Source organism: Bos taurus, chromosome 7, assembly GCF_002263795.3.
Source record: "Bos taurus isolate L1 Dominette 01449 registration number 42190680 breed Hereford chromosome 7, ARS-UCD2.0, whole genome shotgun sequence".
Classification (NCBI taxonomy): domain Eukaryota; kingdom Metazoa; phylum Chordata; class Mammalia; order Artiodactyla; family Bovidae; genus Bos; species Bos taurus.
The window spans coordinates 62,698,785-62,713,415 of NC_037334.1; the positions used below are offsets into that span (position 1 = coordinate 62,698,785).

At 49.6% G+C, this 14,631-nt stretch overlaps 2 protein-coding genes across 3 annotated transcripts in view; one reads left to right on the forward strand and one right to left on the reverse strand.

Annotated features, from left to right (window-relative positions):
• SLC36A1 (solute carrier family 36 member 1) overlaps nucleotides 1–14,631 on the forward strand; it is a 97,289-nt gene that overhangs the window by 75,189 nt on the left and 7,469 nt on the right. The gene's annotated exons all lie outside the window — the stretch shown is intronic.
• Nucleotides 730–14,631, reverse strand: part of FAT2 (FAT atypical cadherin 2) — a 98,840-nt gene continuing 84,938 nt past the window's right edge. Inside the window, exons 21-24 of one of the 2 annotated variants that reach the window (XM_024994265.2) lie at nucleotides 9,056–9,497; nucleotides 5,825–5,978; nucleotides 4,320–4,777; nucleotides 730–2,675 (exon numbers count right to left, since the gene is read on the reverse strand). In XM_024994265.2, coding sequence (XP_024850033.1) covers nucleotides 2,143–2,675; nucleotides 4,320–4,777; nucleotides 5,825–5,978; nucleotides 9,056–9,497 — 1,587 coding nt within the window. In that variant the 3' untranslated portion in view covers nucleotides 730–2,142. The remainder of the gene's footprint in view (nucleotides 2,676–4,319; nucleotides 4,778–5,824; nucleotides 5,979–9,055; nucleotides 9,498–14,631) is intronic. The other variant, NM_001192572.2, reaches the window with a different exon arrangement.

Sequence of the window (14,631 nt, forward strand, 5' to 3'; positions counted from 1 at the left end):
TCTCTCAGAATAGGGGTATTACTTACTCTTCATTTTACTGACCAGTGAGAGGCCCAGTCGTACCTGCCTGAGGCCACATTATGGTGCGGCAGAGCCGGTTTGGAACCGAGCCCATTGGACCCCTGAGCCACTGTCTGCTGTGGTACCACCCATGTGCATGCCTTCTCTGCTTACCTGCACTGGGAGCTGGGCAGCAGGGACTAGACCCTCCAGTCTCAGTGATGGACCGGCAAGGCCTGCACGGACCAGGTTGCCTGGTGACATTCACATCCAGCTGGGCCTCAAGGTGAGCTGTGGAGCTGTGGCCACAGGTGACTCTGGGCATCAGGGGACTGGCCTCCCAAGACCTGTGATATAAGTCCCCTCAGCCTGGCCACTGCTCTGTGGTGCCAAGGGTGCTGGCCAGAGGTCAGCAGTCCTGAAGTCTTGTCCTGGGCCTTTCATTCATTCGCTCCTTAGCAGACTTGTCCTCTCACTGTGCCCCGCTGTGTCAGAACTAGAGGCGGTTTTCCAGTGTCCTAGGCCCCACCCCTAGAGGTTCTGATTTTGTATGTGTGGGTGGAACTCAGGGATCTGCAGGTTAGCCGGTTTTCAAGGGAATCATGGTGCTTAGTGACCTGTGGGGTCCCTTCCAACCCCCAGACTCCATGAACCTTAGCTTGGAATGGCCAGTAGACCCCTGTGACCTTCCCCTGACCCAATCCCAAACAGCCTAGGTGACAAAGAAAATAACAGTAAAAAAAGATATTTTATTGTTAAAAAACAACAACAGATGAGCAGTGAAACCAGGCACCCCATCACTCACTCTCACAGTCGCCCGCACAGCCGTGAACCACACACACAGAACCCTCTCACCCACACAGCTCCCTCTAGCTGTAAGCAGCAGCCTTGTGGGTAAGAGTCACCATTTCTCTTCCTTTTTACTTTTGTCTCCCAAACAACACGCATGAAAAAGCAGTGGACCAGAGTGGCAGAGGAAGGAGTGGCCAGGCCACCAGAAGCCTCTGGGCCCTCCCACTCCTGGCTACATACATTCTGCACATGTGTGCACATGTACTATACATGGACTCCCATGTGTGCAGACATGCACCCATACTGACCCTCCATGCATAGGGTTGAGTCACTGCAGGTAATCCTTGGACTGGCAGGTCTCTGAGACAGAGGGGCAGGAGAGGACCCTCCTGGTGTCTGACTCCCTGCTGCCACCCTTCCCTGCGCAGGAGTTGACTTCCTTGTGTCTAGGGAGGACATTGAGTCCCTATGGGGCAGCTCATCCAGACAGCAAGGTTGAAAAGTGCCTAAGAATTATTTCAAAAATGAAGAATCGTGCCCTTCTTGCCTTTGGCCCAAAGTGCTTGCGAAACTTGGGCTGAAGAGCCCAGAGTTTCATGAGGTCTGAATTCTTTAACAAAGATGGTTCAGGGCTGCACAGATCCTGGCAAACCCTGGCTGGTAGAAAGTCACGTGACTTAGAAAAGGACGGACAAGGTGCTTGGAGTTAGATTAGAGGAGTGGGACCACCAGGAGACTGAGGCCAAATGATGCCCCTGGGGAACCTTCGTCATCGAGGTTCATCATCTTACCTCCGATGCCTGGCAGGCAGGGTGCACAGGTGACATGTGGTAGCTGTTCACCTGCTGCTCACCTCTCAGCCCCTTGCAGAGCCCCTGTTGCCCCCGCAGGGTTTGTGACCTTGGACCTTGTCTCTACAGCAGATGTGGTGCTTGCCTGTGAGGCACAGGCCCGCCATGGCCTGCAGAGCGCAGCTGTGGGCAGGTCTAAGAGTGTGCCCATCAGGGTCGGCCCACTAGTTCAGGCTCTGAATCCCTGGGGACCATCAGAGGGGCCCACTGCCTCTTGCCTATCCCAGGAGTCAGTTTTTCCTGGGTTTCCAGGGTAACGGCTCTGGGCACCCCCTTTCTGCGGGGGGCCCTGGTGCGCTGTGTCTAGAGCTCTACCCTCAGCTTCCCTCCATCCTCAGGGAGCAGCTGGGGTCTGCAAGAGCACATTTCAAGATTTGGCAGCTTGGACTGGGTATGGGGGCTTCCCTCCCTCTTTCCCAGCCATGCTCAATTCATTCCCCACCAGTTGGGGGGGAGGTGTCGGGTCCTCAGCCTCCTGCCTGCCTCCCTCTGAGGATAGCTAGAACATGACCTCCTCACAGCTCCCATAATCACTCTCCACCATGTCAGAGCCCTCATAGTTGGGGGGGGCCTGGGGCTGGCCCCGGCCCAGGGGGTGCCCACCCCCCACCTCACAGTCGGCATAAGAGGGCCCGGCCCGGCTGAGGCGCATGCTCACCCCCTTGTAGCCCCCTTCTGCCAGGCAGGGACCTCCCCCTCCCTGCCGGAACTGCGAGTGGTAGTAGCTGATGGCCGTGTACTCGTTGAGACAGGGAGCCGGCAGGTGCTCCCGGGGACTGGGGGGCCGCGGGGGAATCAGATCTTCCAGGTTCTGGTTGCTGTAACGGGGTGGGAGAGGTGCTCGCTTGTTTTCCAGCTCCAGTGGGAAGGGGAAACCCCCGTAGAGGCCACTGGGGTCCGGCATCACGGCTGGATTCTGGTGGCAGTGAGGCGACGGTGGCACTGGGCCAGGGGTGACTTCGGAGTGGGGGTATTCCCAGCGTTCCTTCCCGGAGTACGTTGGGGGCCAGACCGTGGCTCCGCCTGGGTACACTGAAAGGGAACACATGATAGAGTGAGCTCTGAGTTTCCCTGGTGAAGGTTCCAGCTGGCCTTAGAGCTAATGTACATGACTTAGCGCGTGGCAGAGAGGAGCCAAGGAGTCAGTGGGCATGTGGCCCATCTGTGTGTGTTGTCTCTGGCAGCTTAAATTAATATCTAGAATCCAGTGGGGCCAAGTTGAAAGCCAGAGGTTTAACTCAAAGCCAGCCCATTTTGCAAATCTGTGCCACTGCTTCAAAGGTCAGTAGAATAAGGGAAGAATCTGAACGGCTCCATGCAGCCAACTCCCATTCCTGGAGACAGCAGCTCCATCAAAATCCTACTGGTGAGTTTTGTCTCCTTAATTGAAGGAAACAAACATGTCTTTTGGACTAGGAGATGTGGTGGTGTCTATTACAGGGAGTGATTGCATGAGACGTGCTTGGAAGCTTGGTGATCAGGCATCCTTGGACCTGCCTCTATCCCTGGTCCTGAAGAGTTGGGAGAGTTACAAGTCACTGTGTCTATATGGGTCCCAGTTACCCTAATGGCAGATAGTTAATGCCAATAACTGTTGAACTATTAGTAAGTAAGCCTAGAAACATAAAGTACTTTACAAATTCACCTCCTGTTGAGCTGAAAATGAGAGGAGGGTGAAGATCCCTCCTCGGAGTGAGCCAGGTCTGGCTCAAGGCTGCTGTACCTCTAGACTGGGTGGCCAGCCAACTAGACAACTGCCTCTCTCTCTCCCTTTCCAGAAAAGTGTAAATATACATGTAAGTGAGTTAAAGTCACTCAGTCGTGTCCGCCTCTTTGCAACCCCATCAACTATACAGTCCATGGAATTCTCCAGGCCAGAATACTAGAGTGGGTAGCCTTTCCCTTCTCTAGGCAATCTTCCCAACCCAGGGATCAAACCCAGGTCTCCTGCATTGTAGGCGGATTCTTTACCAGCTGAGCCATCAGGGAAACCCAAGTAAATATGTACAGAAGCTTCCTTTTAACCCCATGGATCCTCCCCACCCCTATCCAGGGTCTGTGGGTTTCTGCCATGGACGTCAGTCCTGTGGAGTGACTTGGAATTTAGAGGAGTGGATCACAGTTCAGTGGAATGAGGCATAGACTCTTGAGTCCAGAGGCCTGGAGTCTGGTCCAGCCCACTAGTGCACCAAATTTCTTGAAATTCAAAACTGTACTTGACAGCCTTGATGCAAGTCAAAAAGTTCCCCGACACACGGGTCTCACTTGAGAGGAACACCGAGTTTTCCCGCACAACTTAATCTGAGCCCCTTCTCCCCTCCTGATCTCGACCTGAGGGGCGATTCCCCTACTTTGTCTGGAAAGGGATCCCACCTTCCCGTCGCACCTCAGGAGGAGGCAGGTCTCGCATTGAAACTAGAGAGGAAGCCTCATGGGTCGTGCCACATTCCGAAAGACACCGATTTCCCCGTCCATTCAAGGTAATTCCCGATGGCTGGACACCTCTGCGAATGTAACCCTGAGGATGAAGTCACATCCAGTGCACCCTGACCTTGACCACATCCCTTCGTGGACTGGATGGTGGCTGAAAACACTCATGTCTCAGATAATGGAGTGTTTCCATCTACTGCCCTGTCCCATCAATCCCAGAGGCTAGCAGCCTGTGGCTATACTGACCCATCTCCTCGCCGGACCATCTCCTCTTAATGATGGCCTCACTGTCAGGGTGGGAAGAGACCGCAGCTGGCGGGAGTCTGGGAGGAACACTGCAGACCATGGGCCGTTGCTTAGAGCTGGGTCCAAAAGTGCCAAGTTCATTTGGAGCCGAGGTCTTGCCTGGCTCCGTTTGGTTCAGGTTGTTGCAGGAGCTGGTGCTCAGGGGGTTGAGCTCAATGGCAGGCATGGCTTGGGTGTCAACACCCACACTCCTGGCCAGGAGATCTGGGTCCTCCATGGCCACGGGCTTGTGTGACTTGCAACGGCGGCAGTAGAAGAGAAGCACCGTGGAGATGACGACGATGACCAGCAGGGCCACTATGATGATCAGAATCTCCTGCTGTCCCCAGTCCCCCCTTGTGATCTCAGGGGTGACGAGGCAGTGTCCTTCTGAGCAGCCCCTGGCCTCCATTTCACAGCTGCAGGGACAGAGAAGTAGAGGACCCAGTCACTATATAGGCCTTTCCATGTCCCCTCTTAATTTATTATTTATTTGGCTTTATTGAGTCTGAGTTGCAGCATGCAGGATCTTTCTTTGCAATTCACAGATTCTCTACTTGTAGCAGGCGGGCTCTGAAGCGCTCGGGCTTAGTAGCTGCAGCCCGCGAGTTTAGTTGCCCCGTGGCATGTGGGATCTTAGCTCCCTGACCGGGTGCTGAGAGAAAGGACTTTAAGATAAACATATGGGAGACTCTTGGACAAGCCCTTTCCTTCTCTGGGTCTCGTTTCCCCACCTGTAAAATGGGTGGGTGGACCACACCACTGGATCTCTTACATACACCCTGACAACAGGATGGGGGGTGCCTTGGGAGCGTGTTATAAATAGAATCCCAGGCCTCCTTCCTTGGAGATTCCAATTTAATTGTTCCAGGAATTTTTATTTTTCATAAGTCTCCCTCATGATTTTTAAAGGTTTCCAAGTTGGGAATTCGTAAAACCAGTGAATTGCCAGAAGCCTCTTTGTGTCTAGGATTATCGTGGGGGATTCTCCTTCCCTGGCAACCCCAGGGCAGCATTACATAAGGTACAGGTAGGTAGTGGTGGGGCATGAATCCACAGTGGAGCCTGTCCCAAGGGGAATCATTGCCCCCGGGCCACTTTCTGAAAAGTCAGGGGCCAGAGCAAGAGAATAAGAACTTGAGCATTTTCAGACTTCAGCAAAGACAGGAAATGCCTGAGGAGCTGGTATGAGGTAGATTCCTGGGCCCCAGCCTGGTGAGTCCAGTCCACTAGGTTCAGCAGAGGGCTTGGGCGATCTGTCTGTATAGCTAGGACCTCCCCTCCCAGGGTGCTCTTGATGCAGGTGGTGGGAGGAAGGAGGCCTGACCCCTGCAAAAGGCCAAGAGGCCAGGTCACTGAATTACTTGGCCCCTGGCTGCCCACTGGCCTCTTTAGGGCTCAGAGGGCAGAGGTGCTGCCAACCTCAGGGAGAGGAGCCCACAGCCGGGGGCCTCTCCTGTGCTTACCTGTCTCCTGTGTAGGGGTGAGGGCAGATACAGGGGGCTCCCTCGGGGGAGGAGATGCAAGTTCCACCTTCCAGGCAGGGAGTCGAGGTGCAGTTCTCCTTTCTTTGTTCGCAGTGCCTCCCGGCAAACTGTGGGCGGCACACGCAGATATATCCTGGGAGGAAAGGGCAGGGAGGCGAGAGGACACACTGGCCTCGTGGTCCAGCAACTGCAGGTGGACTGAGCCCCCAGGATGGAGGGGGACCTTGAGTGTTTGCAGATCCCAGGGTCCACACTTGGCTACTGAACGCTCCCCTCTGCCATGTGCTCTGTGTTGGGCAGTGGTGCTCAGCTGGGCAAGAAGACTTGATCCCTGCCCTCAAACAACTTACAGCCTACAGGGAACATTCATCTAACAGATATGAATGGGTATCGTCACTGTCATCCAGGACAATGCTATTCAGTGTAGTCACTGTTCTAAGCATCTTCATGTATTAGCTCATCTGACCCACCGGTTGGCTCTGAGATTGGTTGCTGTTATGGTCCTCAACATTAGTTACTATTATTGTCCTTGCACCTGGGGACAGGTGGAAGTTGATGGCTGGCCAGGAAGTGAGGCCTGGGAATGTATGACATTGGCTCAGAGTTACACCGCAAGCAAATGGAAACTTGGGGGGGCGGGGGGGTCGTCAAACTGAGACAGTTATATATCATATCAGTATATTAGTAATTATTATAAAAATTCGTGTTATTGAAAGGAAGTGTTAGGGGAGGAAACTAGCCTAAACTAGGGACCAGGGGAGGTTTCTTGGAGGAGGTGGTATTTTAGTTCAGACCTGAAGGATGAGTAAAAATTCGCCAGGCAAAAAGAGAGGAAGATGCTTTAAGCAAAGGAGAATGTGTGCAAAGACTCAGAGGAGAGGGCATGACATATCACCAGGGGTCAGGGCAGGGGTGAGCCTAGGGAGCAGAGGGGAGAGTGGGAGCAGGAGGGCTGGCAGGTGAAAGGTCCAGTGCATAGGAGCCATAGGCAGGAGTAAGAAATTGGGATTCCATCAATGGCACCCCACTCCAGTACTCTTGCCTGGAAAAATCCCATGGATGGTGGAGCCTGGTAGGCTGCAGTCCATGGGATCACAAAGGGTTGGACACGACTGAATGACTTCACTTTCACTTATCACTTTCATGCATTGGAGAAGGAAATGGCAACCCACTCCAGTGTTCTTGCCTGGAGAACCCTAGAGACGGGGGAGCCTGGTGGGCTGCCATCTATGGGGTCACACAGAGTTGGACACGACTGAAGCAACTTAGCAGCAGCAGCAGCAGCAGCAGCTGAACAGCAAGGGGAAGCCACCACTAGGGTCTGAGCAGGAAAGTGATGTGCTCAGATCTGCACTGTGTAAGGATGGCTCTGGTGTCTTGCTGGAAGATGCTAGTGGAGGGACAGAAGCAGGAGAGCAAGGAGGTGGCTGGTGCAGAGGAGAAGATGAGAGGTGATGAGGGCTGGGGTCAGACTCATGGCAGTGGGGACACAGAAGTGATGGACTCCTTGGATAGCTCAGGTAGAAATGACAGTATTATCAGTCAGGCAAACATTAGAAAACGGGAGACTGCCAAGTGTTGACAGGGATACAGGTGCTTAGGAACCCCACGCACTTGCTGGTGGAAGTACAGACTGCTGCAGCCATGCTGGTCAGCAATCTGACCTGACTTAGTCAAAGTGTTGGTATACTCTGGGTTTGTGAATTTCATGTGTGTGTATGTGTGAAAGTTCTCATGTAGGTTCATAAGATGACATGGAAGGATGTTCAGTGCAGCCCTGTTGATGGAAGTGGGATGTCCATTGCTAGGAAAGTGGAGAGGGGAAAGATAAGCACATGCACACCTTGGCAAATTGAGCCGAAATTAAAAGCAGTAGGAGGGAGGTTCAAGAGGGAGGAGACATACATATATATGCCTATGGCTGATTCATGTTGATGTATGGCAGAAACCAATGCAACATTGTAAAGAAATTATCCTCCAATTAAAAAAATATTAGAAAAAAGAATTACTTGTGGCAGTGTGGATGGAAGAGTGTAAAAATTCAAGCATGTGAAATATAGTTCATGCATGTTGAAAGGATACTTTTAAAAACTTTAGGGATTTCCCTGGTGGTCCAGTGGTTAAGATTCCATTCGTCCACTGAGGGGTGAGGGTTTGATCCCTGGTCAGGAAACCAAGATCCATATACTGTGCTGCTGCTGCTGCTGCTAAGTCGCTTCAGTCGTGTCCAACTCTGTGCGACCCCAAAGACAGCAGCCCACCAGGCTCCCCCGTCCCTGGGATTCTTCAGGCAAGAACACTGGAGTGGGTTGCCATTTCCTTCTCCAATGCATGAAAGTGAAAAGTGAACGTGAAGTTGCTCAGTTGTGTCCGACTCTTAGCAACCCCATGGACTGCAGCCTACCAGGCTCCTCCATCCATGGGATTTGCCAGGCAAGAGTACTGGAGTGGGGTGCCAGTATGGCCAAAAAAAAACCCCACTTTAAATGTTTACCTATGAGTTTGGGGAAGGGAAAAGGCAGTGGAGTATAAAGGGCAGTAAGAAAGAGAAACTTAGCATGGACCAATGATGACACAGATGTGTTGACTTCAGCCTTCTATATGGAGGTTCTTATTCACCCCCTTCCCCCATCCAGAAAAAAAGTAGAAAGATAGTTCTTGTTGAAGAAGAAAGAAGACTCTTGGCCTCCCCTGGTGTAAACCTGCTGCTGCTAAGTCACTTCAGTCGTGTCCGACTCTGTGCGACCCCATAGACAGCAGCCCACCAGGCTCCCCCATCCCTGGGATTCTCCAGGCAAGAACGCTGGAGTGGGTTGCCATTTCCTTCTCCAATGCATGAAAGTGAAAAGTGAAAGTGAAGTCGCTCAGTCATGCCTTCTCCAGTGTAAACCTAGCCAATCCCAACTCACCAGACAGTAAAGGAAAGGGAGGAATTATCTCCACTGAGATCTGCACCCTGAGCCTGTCTCAAACTTCAGCCCTATGACCTTGTCTGAGTTCCCTTACCTTTCCAGGTATCCCTTCCGTAGCACAGTGGTTTCTTGAGCAGTAAAACAGAGCTTTACTTCCCTTTCCCCTCTCTCCCTCATGGGGCTGTGTTGGAGAAATATGCTCAGTCAACTCTACAGTGATCCACGATTGCTAGTTCAGCATGTCAGGGTCCTCTGCAGAGTCTCCTGGGATAAGCCTCGGGGTCAGCCACAGCCTTACCTGCCCCACCAGTCTGCGAGCACTTCCCACCGTTGAGACACGGGTTCTGGCCGCACTGGTCACTGGGGAAGCAGCACTCGGTGAGGGCCCGCCTCTCCAGCAAACCGGCCGCCTTCTTGCCATGGACCAGCAGCTCCAGCACCTCTCTGTTGATCACAACAGCATCCAGGCAGCCTTCAAAGCCCTGGGAGACATTTGGGGAAGAATGCGAGTGGACGAGGCCACCCAGAAAGAGGTCCCTTTCAGGCTTCAGACCCCGGCAGTTCTCTGGGAGCTTGAGGGAGGTGCTGCTTGCACTGTCAACCAACAGGCGGACGGAAGTGTCCATCTCCTCCACCAGAACAGAGTGCCACTCATGGTCATTCACGTGCAACCGGGAGGAAAGATTTCCATAGAAGCCACCTGGGCAGTGGTATTCCAGCTGGAGCACTCCATTGACCAGCTGTAAAGAAAACCCAGATGACCATCAGCAAAACCAAGAGGTGCTTAGAGAAACCTTTGCTCAGAAGCTGCTAGTGCAAAAAATGTTCGTGTATTTTTACAGGTAGAAGGGGTAGTGATTTTTCAAGGCTGTATTTTTTCCAGACATTGTATTTGTAGAGCATAAAGGCCCTCAAAGTGCACTTCCATTTATGGCCTCATTTGGCCCTTGCTGTTCTCCAAGGAATGTCCTGGTAGGGGACATGTCTGTCCATTTCACAGATGAGGAAACTGAGGCCCAGAGACATCTTGCCAGCCCCTGTCTTTTGGATTCTTCTTCATAGGCCTCTCCAGTGTTCTACTCTCCTAAGCCTTCAGGGAAACCAAAAACCTCCCTTTCACCCCCACTTATGCAACAGTTCAACACTTCTTGAAGTGGATCTCAAAGATGATTTCAGGGGATCCACAAGCTGACAAAGGTGCATATAGTCAAAGCTATGGTTTTTCCAGTAGTCATGTATGGATGTGAGAGCTGGACCATAAAGAATGCTGAGCACTGAAGGATTGATGCTTTCGGACTGTGGTGCTAGAGAAGACTCTTGAGAGTCCCTTGGACTGCAGGGAGATCAAACCAGTCAATCCCAAAGGAAATCAACCCTGAATATTCACTGGAAGGACAATGCTGAAGTTGAAGCTCTAATTCTTTGGCCACATGATGCGAAGAGCCAACTCACTGGAAAAGACACTGATACTGGGGAAGATTGAAGGCAGGAGGAGACGGGGATGACAGAGGATGAGATGGTTGGATGGCATTATCAACTCAATGGACATGAGTTTGAGCAAACTCTGGGAGAGAGTGAAGGACAGGGAAGGGTGGTGTGCTGCAGTTCATGGGGTCACCAAGAGCTGGACACAACTTAGCAACTGAGCAACAACAGCAACAAAGTGAAACTATTAAGTAGAGCTGAATTAAGTAGAGCTTCCTCCGGGTGAAATGTGAAGATCTTACCCAGTGTTTTCTAGAGACTGGCCATTTGTACACAATCTTGCCAATTTTTGCCCTGGTTGAATACTACACATACCTTTTTTAAAAAGAACACTTAGTATTATTACAGCAAATGGAAAACCAATATAACTTGCCACTGAGGAAAGAGAATGTCAAAAATAAGTATATCTTATGTATGGAGAGACTAACATAGAAAATTACAATACCATATGTAAAATAGATAGCCAATGGGAATTTGCTGTGTGACTCAGGGAACTCAAACAGGGGCTCTGTGACAGGCTAAATAGTGGGATGGGAAGGGAGATGGGAGGGAGGCCCTGGAGGGAGGGGACATGGGTGTACCTATGGGTGATTCTTGTTGATGTATGACAGGAAACCACAAAATTCTGTAAAGCAATTATTGTTCAATTAAAAAAATTTTTAAATAAGTACATCTTATACAAAGCATTGTTATTAAATCACTGCTTTCACTTACTAAAGACCACAACTCCATTGATCCCTCCATTTTTTCACTGTTTCTCCCTTCTTTCATGTCCTCATTCCTCACCTTATCAAGCTTAAAGTCCATAGACAAATTCTTTTCCCTTTTTCACTTGGTAGATCTCACTTGGCAAATACACAAATCAGGTAAAACTCAACTTTCCCTCTACTCTGTATAGCAATCATGGAGCTGAACGTGGCTACGGAGTAACACACAGCCTTTGCGTATTGGTCTCCCTTTAATTTCATGGCCACAAATGTGTCCTTCGTACTGCCCAACAATTGTACAATTGTACTGTCTTGGTTGGGCTCCCCTGTTGGCTCAGACAGTAAAGAATCCACCTGCAATGCAGGAGACCCAGGTTCAATCCCTGGGTTGGGAAGATCTCCTGGAGAAGAGAATGGCCACCCACTCCATATTCTTGCCTGGAGAATTCCATGGACAGAGGAGCCAGGTGAGCCACAGTCCATGGTTTTGCAAAGAGTCGGACAAGACTGAGCGGCCAACACTTCTACTGTCTTGTTTAGTCCCCTCACTCTCCCAGATGACTATTTTCACAACTTCTCTCCTTAGACCCTTAATGCCTCTCTCCCCATCCTTGCTCTCAGCAACCAGATGGGAAGTTATAGGCACGGTCACCATCACATCTGTCCATGTTGTCCAAAGCCAATCTCTCTATTCGTGCACTAGATCCCACCCTACCCTTCTTAACCTCCTATATATTGGACAAGAGACCACTGACTATCCTTTCTCCTTCCTATATCTTTGTTCATTCTCTACTGGATCATTCCAGTCATCATATAGACGTGCTGTTATTGCTCTAATCTTTAAAAATATATATATATATATATTTATGTATTTATTTATTTGCAAGGTCTTAGTTGTGACATGCAAGGTCTTTGATCTTTGTTGCAGCATGTGGGATCTTTACTTGAGGCATAAGAACGTCTTAGCTCTGGCATGTGGGATCTAATTCCCTGACCAGTGATCAAACCTGGGTCCCCTGTTTTGGGAGCATAGAGTCTTCTCCACTGGACCACCATGGAAGTCCCTATTGCTCTAATCTTAAAAAAGAAAAAAAAGTTTTATTGAACCCACATCTCTTGCCAGATTGCACTTTCTTTATTTGCTTTTGCTTTGTAGTAAAATTCCACTCCTACCCACCATGACACCACGACACAGAAACCACTGATGTCAGAGTATGCAGCATCCTCTTTGTTGCCGAATCCAATGATTGATACCACTTCATATCTTATTTGACCTCTTAGCAGAATATGACTGAGCTGATCATTCAATGCTTCCTTCTCTTTTTGTATATAATTTTATTTATTTATTTATGTCTGTGCTGAGTCTTTGTTGCTGTACACAGTTGTTCTCTAGTTGCAGAGAGTGAGGGCTACTCTCTAGTTATAGTGCATGGGCTTCTCATTGCAGTGACTTCTCTTGTTGCATAGCACTGGGCTCTAGGGCATGCAGGCTTCAGTAATTGTGACACATGGTTTCCGTAGTTGGGCTTCTCATTGCAGTGACTTCTCTTGTTGCATAGCACTGGGCTCTAGGGCATGCGGGCTTCAGTAGTTGTGATACATGGTTTCCATAGTTGGGCTTCTCATTGCAGTGACTTCTCTTGTTGCATAGTACTGGGCTCTAGGGCATGTGGGCTTCAGTAATTGTGACACATGGGTTGAGTAGTTGAGGCTCCCAGGCTCTACATTGGCTCAATAGTTGTGGTGCTTGGGCTTCGTTGCTCTGAGGCATGTGGGATTTCCCCAGACCAGGGATTGAACCCATGTCTCCTGCATGGATTCTTTACCACTGAGCCACCAGGGAAGCCCCACTGTTTCCTTATTAATACAAACCCTTTATCTGGCTTCCCAGATACAATACTCTGTTCATTTTCCTTCACCATCGCCAATTGCATCTTTTCATTCTCCTTTATTGGATTCTCCTCTTCTCTTGCCTTCTCAGTAATGGAGTATCTCAAGGATAAATCCTTGATGTACCCTATTTTTAACCTGCAACCCTTTGTGATCTCCCCAGTTTCATGGTTGTCAATACTACATATATGTTGAAGAATCTCGGATCTTCACCTCCAGCCCAGAACTTTCTCATTAGATTTTGTTTGTCCAGCTCCACTAGTAGGTCTGATAGTTATCTCAAGCTCATGTGTCCAAAATGGAACTCCTGGTCACCTCCACTTCCCCAGTCTACTCTATCCATATCCTTGGCTAGGTCTGTTGGCAGCAACTCCATTCCTTCAGGTTGCTCCAGGTCAACGTCTTACTCCTTGTTTTCTCTCCTAGCCCTCATTCAGCTCCTCCGGGGTCCTGCTGTCTTTGCCTTCAAAATATCTCCAGCATCTGAACTCTTTTTTTTCCCAGTTCCACTGTCATTCCCCTGGTCTAAACTGCCATCATCTCTCACCAGAATTACTTCCTTTGGGCTGGGTCTTTCCACTTCCATCCTTGTGCCTCTAAAGTCTATTCTCAGCACAGTAGCCATGAGGACCCTTTTCACATATGTCAAAACATCTTAATTCTTTGCTCAAAACCTTTAACATCCCCTACATTACTCAGAATAAAACCCAATGTTCTTAAATAGCATGAGAACTTTTTATAGATATGATCTCATCTCATCTGATTATGTATCAGACCTCAACTTGTGCTACTACTGTTCCCCTGCTCACTTCACTCAAGCCATATTGACATCTGAGCTGTTTTTAAACATGCCAAGCAATCTCCTACCAATGACTGTTCCCTTTACCTAGAATGCTGTTCCCCCAGAGGTCTACATAACTAGACCCTCAATGAAACCTTCCCTAACCACCTTATTTAAAATTGTAACTTCCCACATTCCTTTTCCCCCTTAACCTTTCTTTTCTTTTAACCCCAAACACTTATCACATTTAGACAAATTCTGTAATTTTATGATTTACTAGGTTTACTGTCAGTTTCTCACCATAGGATGAAAACTCTAAGAGGGTTTTTTTTTTTTTTAATATTTTTCACCGATAAGACCCAAGCACCTGGAAGAGTGCCTGTTGCATAGTAATGCTTGATAAATATTTGCTAAATGAATTCAGTTCCAACTAGGGCTTCCCTGGTGGTCTAGTGGTGAAGAATCCGCCTTGCAGTGCAAGGGACACAGATCCCCGCTGTGGGAAGATCCCACACACCGCAGAGCAACACAACTACTGACCCCTGTTCTTAGAGCCCATGCTCTGCAACACAAGAAGCCACCACAATGCGAAGCCCAAGCACCACAACCAGATAATAGCTTCCACTTGCTGCGACTAGAGAAAGCATGTGCGCATCAGTGATGACCCAGTGCAGTAAAAATAAATAAATATTTAAGACATTCTAAATGGGGCTTCCCAGATGGTGCAGAGGTAAAGAACCCGCCTGCCAATGCATGAGACATAAAAGAAGTGGGTTCGATCCCTGGGTAGGGAAGATTCCCTGGAAGAGGACATGGCAACCCACTCTAGTATTTTGCCTGGAGAGTCCCGTGGACAGCAGAGCCTGCTGGGCTACAGTCTATAGGGTTGCAAAGAGTCAGACACAACTGAAGCAACTTAGCACGAACTAGCTGCCAAAGTCTCCTTTCTCTTTGGGAGATGGACATGTGTGATGGAGGTGTTAAAATCAGACAGATACTCTGAGACTTTCT